The 17657-nt window shown below is 50.3% G+C and overlaps 1 protein-coding gene across 3 annotated transcripts in view; it reads left to right on the forward strand.

The window, feature by feature from the left end:
• Positions 1-17657, forward strand: part of RFX2 (regulatory factor X2) — a 56020-nt gene extending 38363 nt beyond the window's left edge. For all 3 annotated transcript variants that reach the window (XM_077921768.1, XM_028713626.2, XM_077921769.1), the window contains 12 exons: positions 81-262; positions 3018-3137; positions 4583-4698; positions 5580-5698; positions 6757-6872; positions 8316-8467; positions 9440-9537; positions 11073-11222; positions 13797-14005; positions 14136-14289; positions 15899-15941; positions 16937-17657. In XM_077921768.1, coding sequence (XP_077777894.1) covers positions 81-262; positions 3018-3137; positions 4583-4698; positions 5580-5698; positions 6757-6872; positions 8316-8467; positions 9440-9537; positions 11073-11222; positions 13797-14005; positions 14136-14289; positions 15899-15941; positions 16937-17046 — 1569 coding nt within the window. In that variant the 3' untranslated portion in view covers positions 17047-17657. The remainder of the gene's footprint in view (positions 1-80; positions 263-3017; positions 3138-4582; positions 4699-5579; positions 5699-6756; positions 6873-8315; positions 8468-9439; positions 9538-11072; positions 11223-13796; positions 14006-14135; positions 14290-15898; positions 15942-16936) is intronic.

Here is a 17657-nt window from a genome sequence, read left to right on the forward strand (position 1 = left end):
GAACGAGCGGGACCCAGCATGCAAAACCCTCTTAAATTCTCTCTTCCCCCTTCTCTCCCTTTAAAAAATAAAACCTGCAGCTTCAGTGGCTGCTGGACAACTACGAGACGGCCGAAGGGGTCAGCCTGCCCCGCAGCTCTCTCTATAACCATTACCTGCGCCACTGCCAAGAGCACAAGCTGGACCCCGTGAACGCCGCGTCCTTCGGGAAGCTGATCCGCTCCGTCTTCATGGGACTGAGGACCCGCCGGCTTGGCACAAGGTTTGCAGGGCAGGCAGGGTTGCGGCAGAGGGGGCTTAAGAGGCCTCTGCGTACACTGGGGCCCCATCTCCCTTCAAAAGCCTGAGGACCGGAAACTTAGCTTTATTTCTAGGGACTGCAGCTCAGCGCTGGAGGGCAAACTCTCCAAACCTGTGCAACCCCCATTGTCTCTAGGCAGGGCCGCAAAAGACCCCATGAGAGCTGCAGTGCCCAGCTAAATGGATCCAGTTATCTGACTTGGCTTAAGGCCTCTTCCAGCGTTCTGATTGTAGCCTTATTAGACTTTACCGATTGGTGGGCTCTGCGTTGCTCCCGGACGGGAGGAAGGAAGTCAAATGACACCGAGGGTTCGTTCAGAGAAAGAGTTCTTTATTTCTGCTCTCTGGAGCAGCAGAAAGGCACTTGCGTGGTCAGTCCACAGCAAGTCCAAAGAAATGAGAAATTTCATGCAGTATATATATCCTCCAGGGACCCTCTCCCCCAGGAATCCAGCCACGTCAGCTTGTGCACGCAGGTTGACATCACAGATGTTCCTGCTCCGGTACTTTTAACCATAAAAGGGTGTTCCTTCCTATGCTCTTGACCATATAAGGGTATTCCTGTTCCGGCACTCTTGTTTTGGGGTAAGAAGGTCACCAACTCCTGGCGCTGTTCCTGGACTAGGTCTGTGGTCAGGATGTAAGATAAGGCCCAGACGTGTCATCCCTGTTCCACTTTGGAACGGACAAGGCCATCCGTCATTACCGGCCTTCATGGACTGATAAGGGAGAGAGCTTTGAGCACTTGTTTATGCAGCTGGGTTTTGGCTCAAGAGCTCAAGTTAAAGCATTATAGAAATGTTCCCTTGGAAAAGGAAATGAAAGTGGATTTTGGGTCCCGTTTCAAACTGACTGCACAGAAACCTATTCCTTCATTATTTAAAGCCAGCCCTTTGTTTTTTGAGCCTGAGGACTAGAATCCTGCTGGGGTGGGGAGGGTTAAGGAAGGACAATTGCTAATGATGATGATGATGATGATGATGATGATAATAATTTGTTATTTATACACCACCCATCTGGCTGGGTTTCCCCAGCCACTCTGGACGGCTCCCAACAGAATATTACTAATAATAATAATAAAGTGATAAAACATCAAACATTAAAAGCTTCCCTTAACAGGGCTGCCTTCACATGTCTTCCAAAAGTCAGATAGATGTTTATTTCCTTGACATCTGGTGGGAGGGCGTTCCAGAGGGCGGGTGCCACTACCAAGAAGGCCCTCTGCCTGGTTCCCTGTAACCTCGCTTCTTGCAGGGAGGGAACCGCCAAAAGGCCCTCAGAGCTGGACCTCAGTGAACGATGGGGGTGGAGACGCTCCTTCAGGTATCCTGGGCCGAGGCCGTTTAGGGCTATAAAGGTCAACAGCAACACTTTCAGTTGTGCCTGGAAACGTCCTGGGAGCCAATGTAGGTCTTTCAAGACAGGTGTTATGTGGTCTCAGCAGCCGCTCCCAGTCCCCAGTCTAGCTGCCACATTCTGGATTAGTTGCAGTTTCCGGGTCACCTTCAAAGGTAGCCCCACGCAGAGCACACTGCAGTAGTCCAAGCGGGAGATAACCAGGGCATGCGCCACTCTGGAGAGACAGTCCGCGGGCAGGGAGGCTCTCAGCCAGCATATAATAAAATAATAATAATAAAATTTTATTGATATCCCGCCCTCCCCAGCCGAAGCTGGGCTCCGAGCGGCTAGCAACAGTAAAATAATACAGCATTCTAAAATCAATTCGTTATAAAATCAGTTGAAATCAAATTGATAGCAACCATTGTAATAATAATACAATGGGAGAAAGCACTTGTTCTGCCTCTCATGTCTGAAACACCACAGAGCCGCTGCCAGGTAGCGCTGGAAACTCCGTCCTGATTGAAATTCCGGAGAGCGCCTGCCAGCCAGTGAAAGCAATGCCAGTCAACATGGGCCAAGGGGTCTGACTTGGTATAGCAGAACTTTCTACGAAGGGTGCTCGGAGACTTCAAACGCAGAACCCGGCGACATGAAAACCCTAGACTTGCAAGTTGCTGGTTTTTCGCTCTATAGGACGCACTTTTTCCCCTCCCAAAAATGAAGGGGAAATGTGTGTGCGTCCTATGGAGCGAATGCAGGCTTTCACTGAAGCCTAGAGAGCGAGAGGGGTCGGTGAGCACCGACCCCTCTCGCTCTCCAGGCTTCAGGAAGCTATCCGCAAGCCTTCGGAGCGCGACGGGAGTTCCCGCCGGGCTCAGAAGGATTGCGGATAGCAGCCTGAATCCCGGGGAGCGCAGCGCTGCGCACCCCGGGCTTCGGGCAACTATCCGCAAGCCTTCGGAGCGCGGCAGGAGTTCCCGCCGAGCTCTGAAGGCTTGCAGTTTGCAGCCTGCAGGTTCCCGTCGGGCTCAGAAGGCTTGCGGATAGCAGCAAGCTCCGGGAGCTAAAAACGAAGCCAAGACAGCGAGCAGGATCCATCCCTCTCTGTCTTGGCTTCTGCCATAGCCGCGCGCAGACTCTCCCGGCTGGAGAGGTTGTGCGCAGCTAAAGAGGAAGCCAAGACAGCCAGTGGGATGGATCCTGCTCGCTGTCTTGGCTTCTTTGCTCTTTGGGGCTGGGGGGGGGATATATTTTTTTTCTTTATCCCCCCCCCCCAAAAAAAAAACTAGGTGCGCCCTATGGTCCGGTGCGCCCTATGGAGCGAAAAATACGGTAGGTTGTTGTTGTTTTGACTTAACCGATCTTCTCCCTCTCAGAGGAAATTCCAAATACCATTACTACGGGATCCGCCTCAAGCCAGACTCCCCACTCAACCGCTTGCAGGAAGATGCTCAGTATATGGCGATGAGGCAGCAGCCCATCCACCAGAAACAAAGGTATTTGATTTCCCAAAAATATAAACATACAACAAAACCATTTCCAAATCCAATTACTGAGATTACTCTGAATCTCCTGACTTGCCCCCATCCCTTCCAGGGGTCCTGTTTTCAACTGCATATCGATACTTCTCCAATTTTCCATCTTCCTAGATTATCTATATATTCTGTTAACATTAAAGGTAAAGGGACCCCTGACCGTTAGGTCCAGTCGTGACCGACTCTGGGGTTGCGGCGCTCATCTCGCTTTATTGGCCAAGGGAGCCGGCGTACAGCTTCCGGGTCATGTGGCCAGCAGGACTAAGCCGCTTCTGGCGAACCAGAGCAGCGCACTGAAACGCCGTTTCCCTTCCCGCTGGAGCGGTACCTATTTATCTACTTGCACTGGTGTGCTTTCAAACTGCTAGGTTGGCAGGAGCAGGGACCGAGCAATGGCAGCTCACCCCGTCATTGCGGGGATGCGAACCACCGACCTTCTGATCGGCAAGTCCTAGGCTCTGTGGTTTAACCCACAGCGACACCCGTGTCCCTTTCTGTTAACATTACAAGTGTGTTTAAAATCCTGCTAATATATTTTTTTAACTTTTTTTAATTCAAAATTAAAACAAAAGATATTATCCAGAAACATATCATCCTTATTCCCCCCCCCCCATATTTTTCCTCCCTCTCTCCACCCTCCCACACAAAAAAGATTTCCCATTCTTTTTAAAATTTCTTGTCTTCTCCATTCCTTAGAAGAAACATAACAAAACTCTGGGGTTTTTTGAGTGTTCCTGGTTGTAGCCACTGGCCAAGAAGGCCGCCTGAGCTCACATTTTAACCAGAACCTTGCTTTTGCTCAGGAGCAGCGCTCAAACCAAGATGCAGCCGTCGTTCGAAATACACACTTTGAATGTGTGTTTCCCCAACCGAACAACACGTGCTTGAGGTGTCTAAAAACGTGTGCGTTAGCGAAAACTGCATGCAGGAATGCGCTGCGCTAGCGATGCTTGCAAAAAAAGAAGTGTGTGTCATTAGGAGAGATGCCAGCTATGCCTCAACAGATGTCTGCCGTGACTTCAATAATAATAATAATAATAATAATAATAATAATAATAATAATTTTGTATTCCGCCCTCCCCAGCCAAGGCCGGGCTCAGGGCGGCTAGCAAGCAATAATAAAAACAAGTTGAATGAATACAACTTAAAAACAAGATTAAAATACAACATTAAAATATTGAAATGCAGCCTCATCACAGGAGGAAAAAGAAAAAAGACAGAGGGGGAGGGAATCAAATTGGCTCCAAGCCAAAGGCCAGGCGGAAGAACTCTGTCTTACAGGCCCTGCGGAAAGAAATCAGATCCTTTAAAAAAGGAGAGAAATAATCCAAAGCGATGAGGAGATTTGGAGCGGTGTTGAAGAAATGGAAGTCTCAGTTTGACGCTTTCGTCCCTCCCGACTGCAGGTACAGACCTTCGCAGAAGTTGGACGGCCTGGCGGAGGCCGGTTCGAACAGCAGCCTTCACTCCACGCCCGAACAATCCGTTGCCGCGCAGAGCCAGCACCACCAGCAGTTCATTGGTGAGGAGCTATCTAATGCCAGGGTTGCAGGTTCGATCCCTGTATGGGGCGGCTGCGAATTCGTGCATTGTGGGGAGTCAGACTCGATGATCCTTGCGGGTCCTTTCCAACTCCATAATTCTGTGATTAGGGAATCAATAATGGTGTGTGTGTGTCTGTATAAATAAAGATATGTGCGTATGTAAAGGTAAAGGGACCCCTGACCATTAGGTCCAGTCGTGACCGACTCTGGGGTTGCGGCGCTCATCTCGCTTTTGTGGCCGAGGGAGCCGGCGTACAGTTTCTGGGTCATGTGGCCAGCATGACTAAGCCACTTCTGGCGAACCAGAGCAGCACACGGAAATGCCGTTTACCTTCCCGCAGGAGTGGTACCTATTTATCTCCTTGCACTTTGATGTGCTTTCGAACTGCTAGGTGGGCAGGAGCAGGGACCGAGCAACGGGAGCTCATGTGGGTATATACAGTGTCGGATTTACGTATAAGCTAAACAAGCTATAGCTTAGGGCCCCACTCTCTTGGGGGGCCCCCGGAAAATTTAAAGGATGTACATTTCCAAAATAGAAGATAAAAAACGAATAAAATAAAACCTACATACAGCAACAGTGTTTTGTGTTGTGTAGGTTCCTATGATGTAAGTCATGTGCCCGGCCTGCTAGCCTGCTCCCGAAAACAGGCACAGGCAAACTCGGCCCTCCAGATGTTTTGGGACTACAACTCCCATCATCCCTAGCTAACAGGACCAGTGGTCAGGGATGATGGGAACTGTAGTCCCAAAACATCTGGAGGGCCGAGTTTGCCTGTGCCCGGATTATAATCCACCCCCCCCATTCCTTTTTAAAGTTTTGGTCTTTCTGATTTCTGATTTTCTCCCTCCCCTGCAGACGTCACCCACATCCTCCCTGCATTCCCAGCCCTCGATCTGGAAAACGTGCTCCTGCAGGAGGGAATTGACGCGAGCGACGTCAAGACTCTTCAGGTCCTCTACAGGCGGCATTGCGAGGTGATTTTAAAGCAGGTTTATCGATCTCCAGTGAATGACACTTACAAAGAGAGAGAGAAAAGGATGCAAAAACGAAAATCATAGCTCGGCGCCCAAGACTGATCAATCTGGTTAAGTTTGCCAAAGGCGGTTGCCATTCTTCAGGGTTCTTAGTAAAGTGTTTTATAAAAGGGTGCCGTATTTCAACAAAAACCATCTACGTACCGTATTTTTCTGTGCATAAGACGTCCCCTGTTTTTGGGGACTCCAAACTAAGAAAACACCCCTCGGCACTATAAGACGAGACCCAATTTTAAACCTTTTGTTTTGTTTAAAAACCTAGCCTTATACACGGAAAGATACGGTAATTTGTATTATTCAATGCAGGTTTCATTTTACTTTTAATTTGTATACCGCCTTTGTGTACAGTCGTACCTTGGTTCTCGAACCGAATCCGTTCCGGAAATCTGTTCGACTTCCGGAAATGCTCTGAAACCGAGGTGTGGCTTCCAATTGGCTGCAGGAAATTCCTGCACTCAATCTGGAGCTGTGGAAGTTGCGTCGGACGTTCGGCTGCCAAAAACCGTTCGCAAACCGGAACACTCACTTCCAGGTTTGCGTTGTTCAGGAGCCAAAACGTTCCAAGTACCCAAGGCGTTTGAGATCCAAGGTACGACTATACAGTGGTACCTCGGGTTACAGACGCTTCAGATTACGGGCGCTTCAGTTTACAGACTCCACTAACCCAGAAATAGTACCTCGGGTTAAGAACTTTGCTTCAGGATGAGAACAGAAATCGTGCTCCAGCGGCGCGGCAGCAGTGGGAGGCCCCATTAGCTAAAGTGGCGCTTCAGGTTAAGAACAGTTTCAGGTTAAGAACGGACCCGTATTTAACCCGAGGTACCAATGTATATTTCTTCCAATCTTCTGTAAATCTCTGGTCCCGCAGGTTTCGAATCCTTCCTGTCGTTTTATCTGCGTACTCCATTAATTTTTGTTTGCCATTCTCCTTTCGTCGTAATCTCTTCTTGCTTCCATTTCTGGGCTTTGCCGCGCTACATTTCCCTCTCTCTCCCCAGGCGAACGTGGACGTTGTGATGAGCCTACAGTTCCCTTACATCGAGAAGCTATGGCAGTCTTTCTGGAACTCGGAGTCCCACTCGAGCGAATCGGCCTCTGCTGCCGTCCCTTCCAGGTAAATCACCACGCTGCGCAACCTGCCCTCCCACAACAAGAACAATTTCGTTGAAAATTCTACATATTAAAGAAGAGTAGATTCCCTACTTCATCTCACAGTCAAAAACTGGCGGCCATTTCTAGGGATTGTGTGTCTCCTGAGCAAAGGGAAACCCGACACCGTGTCTGTAAGAACTCGATCGATAAGCAGTTTATCATCTCCTCACCCCCTCAATAAATAATGAAACTGAAGCTTCCCGGCTGAAGTTTGCAAAATGCTTGTATTTTGCATTAGGTGTCCTGGCAGCCATGACCTCGGCTGGCCATGAGAATTCCCCGCCCTTGGCCTTAAAAGTGTGTTGGCGGAATGAGTGAATCGTTACATTGCCGCTTTGTGCAATACGGTTATAACTTCTTTTTTTTGCAACCTCATGTTCCTGCAGCTTAGTTAGACGAACTTTGGCCTGAAAACAAAGGAATGAACTGTCGTTTCCAAATCTTTCTTGGGGGGAAAGGTCACCCCGAAATCAATGAATCGATTTTTGTATATGTAACTGCATAATGCATCATGTAATTATGCACGATAATCATAATTGTGTACAGGAAAAACGGAGCTTGCAGATTTTCTAAGACACGTACGACACTTTGTACATGTGACATAATATTTAATTTGTTAATTAAATTTTCAGTTTTATAATTTAAAATACTAACTTAAACATCTTTAAGATATCAGTGACTTCCCCTCTTCTCTTTCCATGGTTCATTTTGCATATCATAAATCCCTGCGTATTTTACAAAATCTAAACCATTCAGTATTCCATTCTTGCACCCATCAAAACTTATTTGCACTGTTGAATTTATCTTAATGCTGCCAATGTTTCCACATAGTACATCACTTTTTATGGCTTAGAATAAATCAAGGTTGCGTATGGTTTCAATATTTCTGACAAGTTCTTGAAGTCATTTCCATCCAGTTACATATACAGTTGTACCTTGGTTTGCAACAGTCTGGTTTGCATACGTTTTGGATTACAAACACATGCAACCTTTTTTTGGATTACAACCCATTTTTATTTATTTTTTGGATTATGAACAAATTTGTTTTGAAGGCCCCATTGGCAAAAGCACGCCTTGGGTTACAACCTATTTGGGTTTAAATAGGCACTGCTGTGGCAGGAAGGTAAATGGCGTTTCTGTGCGCTCTGGCTTCCATCACAGTGTCCCGTTGCGCCAGAAGCGGTTTAGTCCTGCTGCCCACATGACCCAGAAACCCATCTGTGGACAAACGCCGGCTCCCTCGGCCTGAAAGTGAGATGAGCGCCGCAACCCCATAGTCGCCTTTGACTGGACTTAACCACCCTGGGGTCCTTTACTGACCTTCCTCCACCCCGACTGCCCCCCGTGTTTCAATTTTCGGAAGCCGAGGGGCTGCTGACCCTCACCCTTGTTCCTTTTCGTGCAGCGAAGAGCCCTGCGACGCCCTCGTCCCGAGGCACAAGCTGATCGCCATGTGCAAATACGTCCCCATCATGAAATGGATGCGGGGCTGCGACCACATCTTGTACCAGACGCTTGTGGAGATCCTCATCCCAGATGTTCTCCGGCCTGTTCCCAGTGAGTACAGAATGGGGAGGATGCCGCTAAATCGATTTCTCTCTCTGTGTCTCCCTCCTTCCCTCCCTCTCTCTCTCAAGACTCCTTCTTGCTCTTTTCATCTGCTTAAAGTGCCTAAATTATTTTCACCCTGTGCAAGGGACATTTCTGGCTCCTTAAGGGGGCAGAGCATCAGCCTTGCATCATCATCATCATTATTATTATTATTATTATTATTATTATTATTATTATTATCTTTCATGTGCATGCACACTTCTTCAGATACCATGCACATGAAAACTCATACCAATAACAAACTCAGTTGGTCTCTAAGGTGTTACTAAGGGACGCAGGTGGCGCTGTGAGTTAAACCACAGAGCCTAGGACTTGCCGATCAGAAGGTCGGAGGTTCGAATCCCCGCCACGGGGTGAGCTCCCGTTGCTCGGTCCCTGCTCCTGCCAACCTAGAAGTTCGAAAGCACGTCAGAGTGCAAGTAGATAAATAGGTACCGCTCCGGCGGGAAGGTAAACGGCGTTTCCGTGCGCTGCTCTGGTTCGCCAGAAGCGGCTCAGTCATGCTGGCCGCATGACCCGGAAGCTGTACGCTGGCTCCCTTGGCCAATAAAGCGAGATGAGCGCCGCAACCCCAGAGTCGGTCACGACTGGACCTAATGGTCAGGGGTCCCCTTACCTTTACCTTAGTATCTACTTGGATTGCATTTTCATATTCTTCGGCTGGATTAAAGTTCACCGCCCCCCCCCCCCAGGCCCTGCATTATTCAGAAGGATTCTATATCTCTTCTTCTTCTCTTGTGACTTCACTGGCAGCACCCTGGCCTCGTTTCCTCCCTTGCTAATCGTTGATCTTCTGCAGATTTTGCTTTCTTGGGCGAAACCTTAGAATTTAAAGAGGGAGGGGGGAATGTGGGGTGCTGTGAAGGTTTTGCCAGCCTGACGAGGCTGCTCTGTTTAAATCTCGCTTTGTCCCTGCAGGCACGCTGACTCAGGCCATCCGCAACTTCGCCAAAAGTTTGGAAGGCTGGCTAATAAACGCCATGAGCGACTTCCCCCAGCAGATCGTCCAGACAAAGGTAAGCAGCGGGTGCGGCGAGTTGCATCCCTTTCCTTCCTGCTCTAGTTATCTCCCGCTTCGACTACTGCCATGCGCTCTATGTGGGGCTACCTTTGAAGGTGACCCGGGAACTACAACTAATCCAGAATGTGGCAGCTAGACTGGGGACTGGGACTGGCCGCCGAGACCACATAACACCGGTCTTGAAAGACCTACATTGGCTCCCAGTATGTTTCCGAGCACAATTCAAAGTGTTGGTGCTGACCTTTAAAGCCCTAAACGGCCTCAGTCCTGTATATCTGAAGTAGCGTCTCCACCCCCATCGTTCTGCCCGGATGCTGAGGTCCAGCGCTGAGAGCCTTCTGGCAGTTCCCTCATTGCGAGAAGTGAGGTTACAGGGAACCAGGCAGAGGGCCTTCTCGGTAGTGGCGCCTGCCCTGTGGAACGCCCTCCCATCAGATGTCAAAGAGATAAACAACTACCTGACATTCAGAAGACATCTTAAGGCAGCCCTGCTCAGGGAAGTTTTTAATGTGTGACATTTTAGTGTATTTTTGGTCTCTGTGGAAGCCACCCAGAGTGGCTGGGGAAACCCAGCCAGATGGGCGGGGTACAAATAATAAATTATCATTATTATTATTACAGTCTGAACAGCTTTGGGGCAGCTGCGTTTGGAACCAGTCCCTGGGTCCTCAGAGCCTAGCCTCTGTTATCCAAACCCCTGGCAATTGACTAGAGTTTTTGAAAGCGGATTTTCCAGCAGCACAAATTTCCTTTTTTAAGAAAAACTTTTTTTCAAAGTCTCAAAAAGAGAAAACCGTTTACCTTCCTGCCACAGCAGTGTCTATTTATCTGCTTGCACTTTTGGCGTGCTTTTGAACTGCTAGGTTGGCAGGAGCAGGGACTGAGCAATGGGAGCTCACCCCGTCGCGGGGATTCGAACCGCCGACCTTCTGATCAGCAAGCCCAAGAGGCTCTGTGGTTTAGACCACAGCACCACCTGCGTGTCCCCCCCAATATTTTTATATTTAAGGTAAAGGTAAAGGGACCCCTGACCATTAGGTCCAGTCGTGGCCGACTCTGGGGTTGCGGCGCTCATCTCACTTTATTGGCCGAGGGAGCCGGCGTACAGCTTCCGGGTCATGTGGCCAGCATGACTAAGCCGCTTCTGGCGAACCAGAGCAGCGCACGGAAATGCCGTTTACCTTCCCGCCAAAGTGGTACCTATTTATCTACTTGCACTTTGACGTGCTTTCGAACTGCTAGGTTGGCAGGAGCAGGGACCGAGTAACGGGAGCTCACCCCGTCCCGGGGATTTGAACCACCGACCTTCCGATCTGCAAGTCCTAGGCTCTGTGGTTTAACCCACAGCTCCACCCGCGTCCCATTTTTATATTTGCCTTTGTATAAATTTAATAAATAAACGAAGCACAACCCCACATCTCTTGCATTTCATCCGCTCTCTGCTTCGCGTTCTCCGAGTTTGGCCTCACTTTTCGTTTTTCTCTCTCTCTCTCATCCCCAATCCCTGTCACCACCTCCCAAACACACCAGGTGGGTGTGGTGAGCGCCTTTGCACAGACTCTCCGCAGGTACACCTCCCTCAACCACCTGGCGCAGGCGGCTCGCGCCGTCCTCCAGAACACCTCGCAGATCAACCAGATGCTCAGCGACCTCAACCGGGTGGATTTTGCTAACGTCCAGGTGAGCCAAAGCATCGCAGCATCATAGAACTGTAGTGATCGGGTGGGATTGCTATGAGGAATTATAACAAACATAGAGTAAGCCTTCTGTGTCAGCAATGAAAGCATTGCGTTGACTGGGTTTAAACTATTTTGATTTGATTCTTGATCAGTCCACACCTCTGCATCCCTGTTCCATTTCTCTTTCTTCACAAGTCACGTACACACTTAGACAGGCAGGCTCCTAGGTCATCAAAGACAGTGGGCAGTTTCTTTGCTGTAGCTTTTCTGATATGTTAATCTTAGGATGTTAATCTTAGGGAACAGGTTTCACATAAAGGTGATAATGATCGCTGTCCTCCTGGACATCCTTCTTATCATGTGTATTGATTGTTTATGACCTTCCGGGTTGCTGAATACAGTGGTGCCTCGCAAGACGAAATTAATTCGTTCCGCGAGTTTTTTCGTCTTGCGATTTTTTTGTCTTGCGAAGCACGGTTTCGGAAAAGTTTTGGAAAAGCTTCAAAAATCACGAAAGGCTTCAAAAACCTCAAAAAAGGCTACCACACCGCGTGCTATGAGTTGCTCCTCAAAGTCAAGTCGCAACTGTATTAATGGTTTTAAGAAAAAGGAAACAAACTTGCAAGACGTTTTCGTCTTGCGAAGCAAGCCCATAGGGAAAATCGTCTTGCGAAGCAACTCAAAAAACCAAAAACCCTTTCGTCTTGTGAGTTTTTCATCTTGCGAGGCATTCGTTTTGCGAGGTACCACTGTACAGTCCTTTGTAGTTTTCATTCATTTACCCAAAAGTATGCATGCCTAACTAGTGTTTGTAGTTTAACTTTGTCCCCACGTGGGGTTTGTTGAAAAGCTCAGAAGAAATCTGATTGGTTCTTATGGACACTCTGTAAAAAGTTCTTTTGTGAATAAAACGACCTGGGCCGAGGGGTAGAGAGACACAGAGAGATTATTATACGCACCCTTCCCAGAGTCTTGCTGGTTCAAGCCTCTGTGTGTATTCTTATTAATCAGAGTTCAATCCTTCCTTTACTTTGTGGACGCCTCATAGAATCATCCATTGCCACCACCCTTCTGAGTAATACCCCTCCCCACCCTCCCACTATATATAAAGGTCTGGTAACTTCTGTTTCAGTGTATCTGAAGAAGTGTGCATGCACACGAAAGCTTATACCCAGAGCAAACTTAGTTGGTCTCTAAGGTGCTATTGGGACGCAGGTGGCGCTGTGGGTCAAAGCCTCAGCGCCTAGGGCTTGCCGATCGAAAGATCGGCGGTTCGAATCCCCACGGCGGGGTGCGCTCCCGTCGTTCGGTCCCAGCGCCTGCCAACCTAGCAGTTCAAAAGCACTTCAAAGTGCAAGTAGATAAATAGGGACCGCTTACAAGCGGGAAGGTAAACGGCGTTTCCGTGTGCGGCTCTGGCTAGCCAGAGCAGCGATGTCACGCTGGCCACGTGACCCGGAAGTGTCTCCGGACAGCACTGGCCCCCGGCCTCTTGAGTGAGATGGGCACACAACCCTAGAGTCTGGCAAGACTGGCCCGTACGGGCAGGGGTACCTTTACCTTTACCTTTAAGGTGCTACTGGAAGGAATTTTTATTATTTTGTTCCTCCTTTTCCCCTTTTGTTTTTATGCTCCATCACTGAGGCTCCCCCATGCTGGCAGAGCTGAGCACCCGTGCATGAGCATAGGACCCTCGTACCTGCGGGACCGCCTTTCCTGGTATGCCCCACGGAGGACCTTACGGTCTGCAAATAATAACATCCTGGGGATCCCGGGCCTCAGGGAGATTAGGCTGGCCTCGACCAGAGCCAAGGCCTTTTCGGCGTTGGCCCCGGCCTGGTGGAACGCTCTGCCACAAGAGATCAGGGCCCTGCAGGGTTTGACATGTTTCCGCAGGGCCTGTGGCGGAGTTGTTCTGCCCAGGCCTTTGGTCTGGGCTCAGCCAGACTCCCCTTTTTGTATAAGAACTAGTACGAAAGAGGCCTCCCAGCATTCTCACAGGCCCATCTAAAATCAGCGTAAACAGTTGGGCCAGTGAGCACTTACTCAACCCAAATCCTGCGGAAACCCATCTAATTCAGATTTTAACTTTTACCCTGACTTGCTTTTAAGAGGTGATTTAAGTATTGTTTGGTTTTAAATCAATGTTTATATTTGATGTTCGCCACCCTGAGCCCGGTCTCGGCTGGGGAGTGCGGGATACAAGTAAAAGTTTTATTATTTATTACAGTGGTACCTCTGGATACGAACGGGATCCGTTCTGGAGCCCCGTTCGCATCCTGAAGCAAACGCAACCCGCGTCCGTGTGGGTCGCAATTTGCCGCTTCTGCGCATGCGCGTGGCGTCGTTTTGACCGCCTGCGCATGTGCGAGCGGCGAAACCCGGAAGTAACGTGTTCCGTTACTTCCGGGTCGCTGCGGAGCACAACCCGAAAACGCTCAACCTGAAACAACTTAAACCCGAGGTATGACTGTATATGTACACCTTTCTTTCTTTCTTTCTTTCTTTCTTTCTTTCTTTCTTTCTTTCTTTCTTTCTTTCTTTCTTTCTTTCTTTCTTTCTTTCGCCGGTCCAGGAGCAAGCCTCATGGGTGTGCCAGTGCGAGGAGGGCCTGGTGCAGAAACTGGAGCATGATTTCAAGCTGACCCTCCAGCAGCAGAGCTCTTTGGACCAGTGGGCCAGCTGGCTGGACAACGTGGTGACCCAGGTCCTGAAGCACCACGAAGGAGGGGCCGGCTTCCCAAAGGCAGCCCGGCAGTTCTTGCTGAAGTGGTCCTTCTACAGGTCAGGCCCTGTTGCCACCCGGGGTCAAACCCCCGGCCGCTTTCCTTCCGACCCCCTGCGTGCTGCGGCAAGTTAACTCTGCATCGCGTTGATAGCGGGTTTTGTGTGTGTGTGTGTTGTCCCTCGACAGCTCCATGGTGATCCGAGACCTCACCCTGCGCAGCGCTGCCAGCTTCGGCTCCTTTCACCTGATCCGCCTGCTCTACGACGAGTACATGTTCTACCTGGTGGAGCATCGCGTGGCTCAAGCGACGGGGGAGACGCCCATCGCCGTGATGGGAGAGGTGAGGGTGGGTTGAGCCTCCTCCGAGAGGAGACAAAGACTAGGAAGCTGCCCCTTGGTGCACCCACAGGGCTGCACAAACCCAGAGGGTTGTTGCAATAGGCTTAGAATCATAGAATCATAGAGTTGGAATAGACCACAAGGGCCATCGAGTCCAACCCCCGGCCAAGCAGGAAACACCATCAGAGCACTCCTGACATATGGTTGTCAAGCCTCTGCTTAAAGACCTCCAAAGACGGAGACTCCACCACACTCCTTGGCAGCAAATTCCACTGTCGAACAGCTCTTACTGTCAGGAAGTTCTTCCTAATGTTTAGGTGGAATCTTCTTTCTTGTAGTTTGGATCCATTGCTCCGTGTCCGCTTCTCTGGAGCAGCAGAAAACAACCTTTCTCCCTCCTCTATGTGACATCCTTTTATATATTTGAACATGGCTATCATATCACCCCTTAACCTCCTCTTCTCCAGGCTAAACATGCCCAGCTCCCTTAGCCGTTCCTCATAAGGCATCGTTTCCAGGCCTTTGACCATTTTGGTTGCCCTCCTCTGGACACGTTCCAGTTTGTCAGTGTCCTTCTTGAACTGTGGTGCCCAGAACTGGACACAGTACTCCAGGTGAGGTCTGACCAGAGCAGAATACAGTGGCACTATTACTTCCCTTGATCTAGATGCTATACTCCTATTGATGCAGCCCAGAATTGCATTGGCTTTTTTAGCTGCCGCGTCACACTGTTGGCTCATGTCAAGCTTGAACTGCCTTGCCCCGGTGAGCAGTCTGCCCGCTGAATCCTGCACCAGCTGAAGTTTCTAAACCGCCTGAGAAAAGAATGAGTTTGCTACGAGTTATATGGGTTTAGCTTAGGAGCGGGTGGTGCTGTGGTCTAAACCACCGAGCCTCTTGGGCTTGCTGATCAGAAGGTCGGTGGTTTGAATCCCCTTTGCTCTGTCCCAGCTCCTGCCAACCTAGCAATTCAAAAGCACGCCAGTGCAAGTAGATAAATAGGTACCACTCTGGTCGGAAGGTAAACGGTGTTTTTGTGCACTCTGGTTTCCACTGCGCCAGAAGCGGTTTACTCCTGCTGGCCACATGACCTGGAAAGCCGTCTGCGGACAAACGCCGGCTCCCTCGAAAGCGAGATGAGCGCCGCAACCCCAGAGTCACCTCTGACTGGACTTAACCCTCCAGGGGTCCTTTACCTTTACCTAGGGCCCTCCCACTCCGACAACAGATCAAAATAAGTGCTGTTCGTTTTGTGTAATAAAATTGGCTTATTAGAATTGTCAGTCAGTAAAATAAAATAAAAAGTACTGGGAGATAACTTGCGAGGGAGCCCCCCGTGATTTTGACCGCCAAAGGGTTTAATCCGGCACTGGTCTCAGAGATCAAGCTGCTTGGCCTCAGGCAGTCGAGAAAGTACACCGGACCCGAATCGCTCAGGGCGTTTGTGCATCAGAACAAGAGCTTTAACGCACGAGCAGCTTTGGACGCTCCACAGTTGGGGGGGGGGTTAACAAGGGAGCAGTGGGGAATTGATGAGCAAAGCGGGTGTGTGTGTGTGTGTCTCCAGATTCGCTCACAACCAAATGCCCCCCGCCCATTTTCTCTTGCAGTTCAGCGACCTCGCCTCCATGTCTCCAGCCTTGCTCGATAAAGGTATTTCTTGCCTCAGATCTCCTCTTCTCTTTGCTCCTTCTGGTCATGGGCCAGGTAGGGAGGGGGTTGGGGCTGAGTCGATTAAATATTTGCGGGTGGCGCTGTGGGTTAAACCACAGTGCCTAGGACTTGCCGATCAGAAGGTCAGCGGTTCGAATCCCCGCAATGACGGGGTGAGCTCCCGTTGCTCAGTCCCTGCTTCTGCCAACCTAGCAGTTCGAAAGCACGTAAAAGTGCAAGTAGATAAATAGGTACCACTCCGGCGGGAAGGTAAACAGCGTTTCCGTGCGCTGCTCTGGTTCTCCAGAAGCAGCTTAGCCATGCTGGCCACATGACCCGGAAGCTGTACGCTGGCTCCCTCGGCCAGTAAAGCGAGATGAGCGCCGCAACCCCAGAGTCGGCCACGACTGGACCTAATGGTCAGGGGCCCCTTTACCTTTTTATCCCGCTTCTCCAGCAACAAAGGCTGAGCTCGAAGCAGCTCACGAGAACTGCGGTGCCCTTGACGGACAACCACCGTAATGTCAGGCACAATAGCATATGGAATCATGGGGTTGTAGAGTCCAACCCTCAGCAATTGCTGGACGAACAACCAATCCATCAAAGCAATTAATGCAAGTCATAGTAACTATTGGCAGGATGCTTCCCGGACACAACAGAAAGTGGATTAGCTGTTGGTTCTCCAATGCGTTGCTTCTCAATTCACAGTACATGGATTATAGACACTTGCAGAAAAACAATACGTTGATAAACCGTTTGGGGGGCCGTTGGGTCATTGGTGGCTGGTTGGAGAAAAGGGGGGGGGGGGTTGGCAGCTGCAGGGTCTTGCAACCCGGACCCTGCGGCTTGTATTCAGCTACGCTCAACTTGGAGTGAACCTGCTAGAATGAGTGGACCGAAGTCAGCCATGCCCAGTCCTTCCAGTGGGTCTGCTCCGAGTCGTGACTCCTGCTGGACACAGCCCTGTGACTTCTGTCTCTCCTCTCTCCCCGCAGACGACATCAGCGACCTGGGCAGCGAGGCGGAGGCGGACTCCCGATGCGCCGGCGAGCCCCTCGTGAAGCGCGAACGCAGCGATCCCGGCCCCTCGCTGCAAGAGATCTAATAAGAGTTGGCACGGCGGGAGGCGCCCAACTCCCGTCGCGTTCCAGCTCCGGAAGCAAAAGTTTCCAAAGCTTTCTGGAAACCCCCAAAGGCTGGGTTTCCACCTCCTCCACAATCCGAGTGCCTCTTAGCTCCTCTTAACGTTTACTTGTCTTCACAGACGGGGTCCCTGGCGGCTGCCCGGTCAGCTGCGCGGGCAGAAGCTGGCCCAGTTGCGGCAAAGGGAATCAGCGGCCAGCTCTTCCCTTCCGATGGGGGGGGGGGTGCCTGGCCCCTTCTGCCCTGAACGTGGAGCTTTCTGTCTGTCTTGTCTGTCTCTCTCTCAATTCCCCTCTCCCTCGTATCCTCGTGCTCTTGGCCTTAACTGACTCTTTGAATGGATTGCGGAACCCGCGGAGACCGGGTGCTTGGTTGGCCGTGACAGCCCCAAACCCAGCCATCTCCTCTAGGGCTCCCTAGATTACCACTGTGATGAAGCTCTGCTTGCCTCCCTGAAAGACCCCTTTCCTTTCCACTGCGCCTCGTGGGGAGGCAGAAGTTGGGGGGGGGGCCTCTGGTCTGCCCCCCCGTGCTTCCCCCTACTTGCCAAATAAATTTACAATGTGGCACATA

The sequence above is a fragment of the Podarcis muralis genome, chromosome 18 (assembly GCF_964188315.1).
Source record: "Podarcis muralis chromosome 18, rPodMur119.hap1.1, whole genome shotgun sequence".
NCBI lineage: Eukaryota > Metazoa > Chordata > Lepidosauria > Squamata > Lacertidae > Podarcis > Podarcis muralis.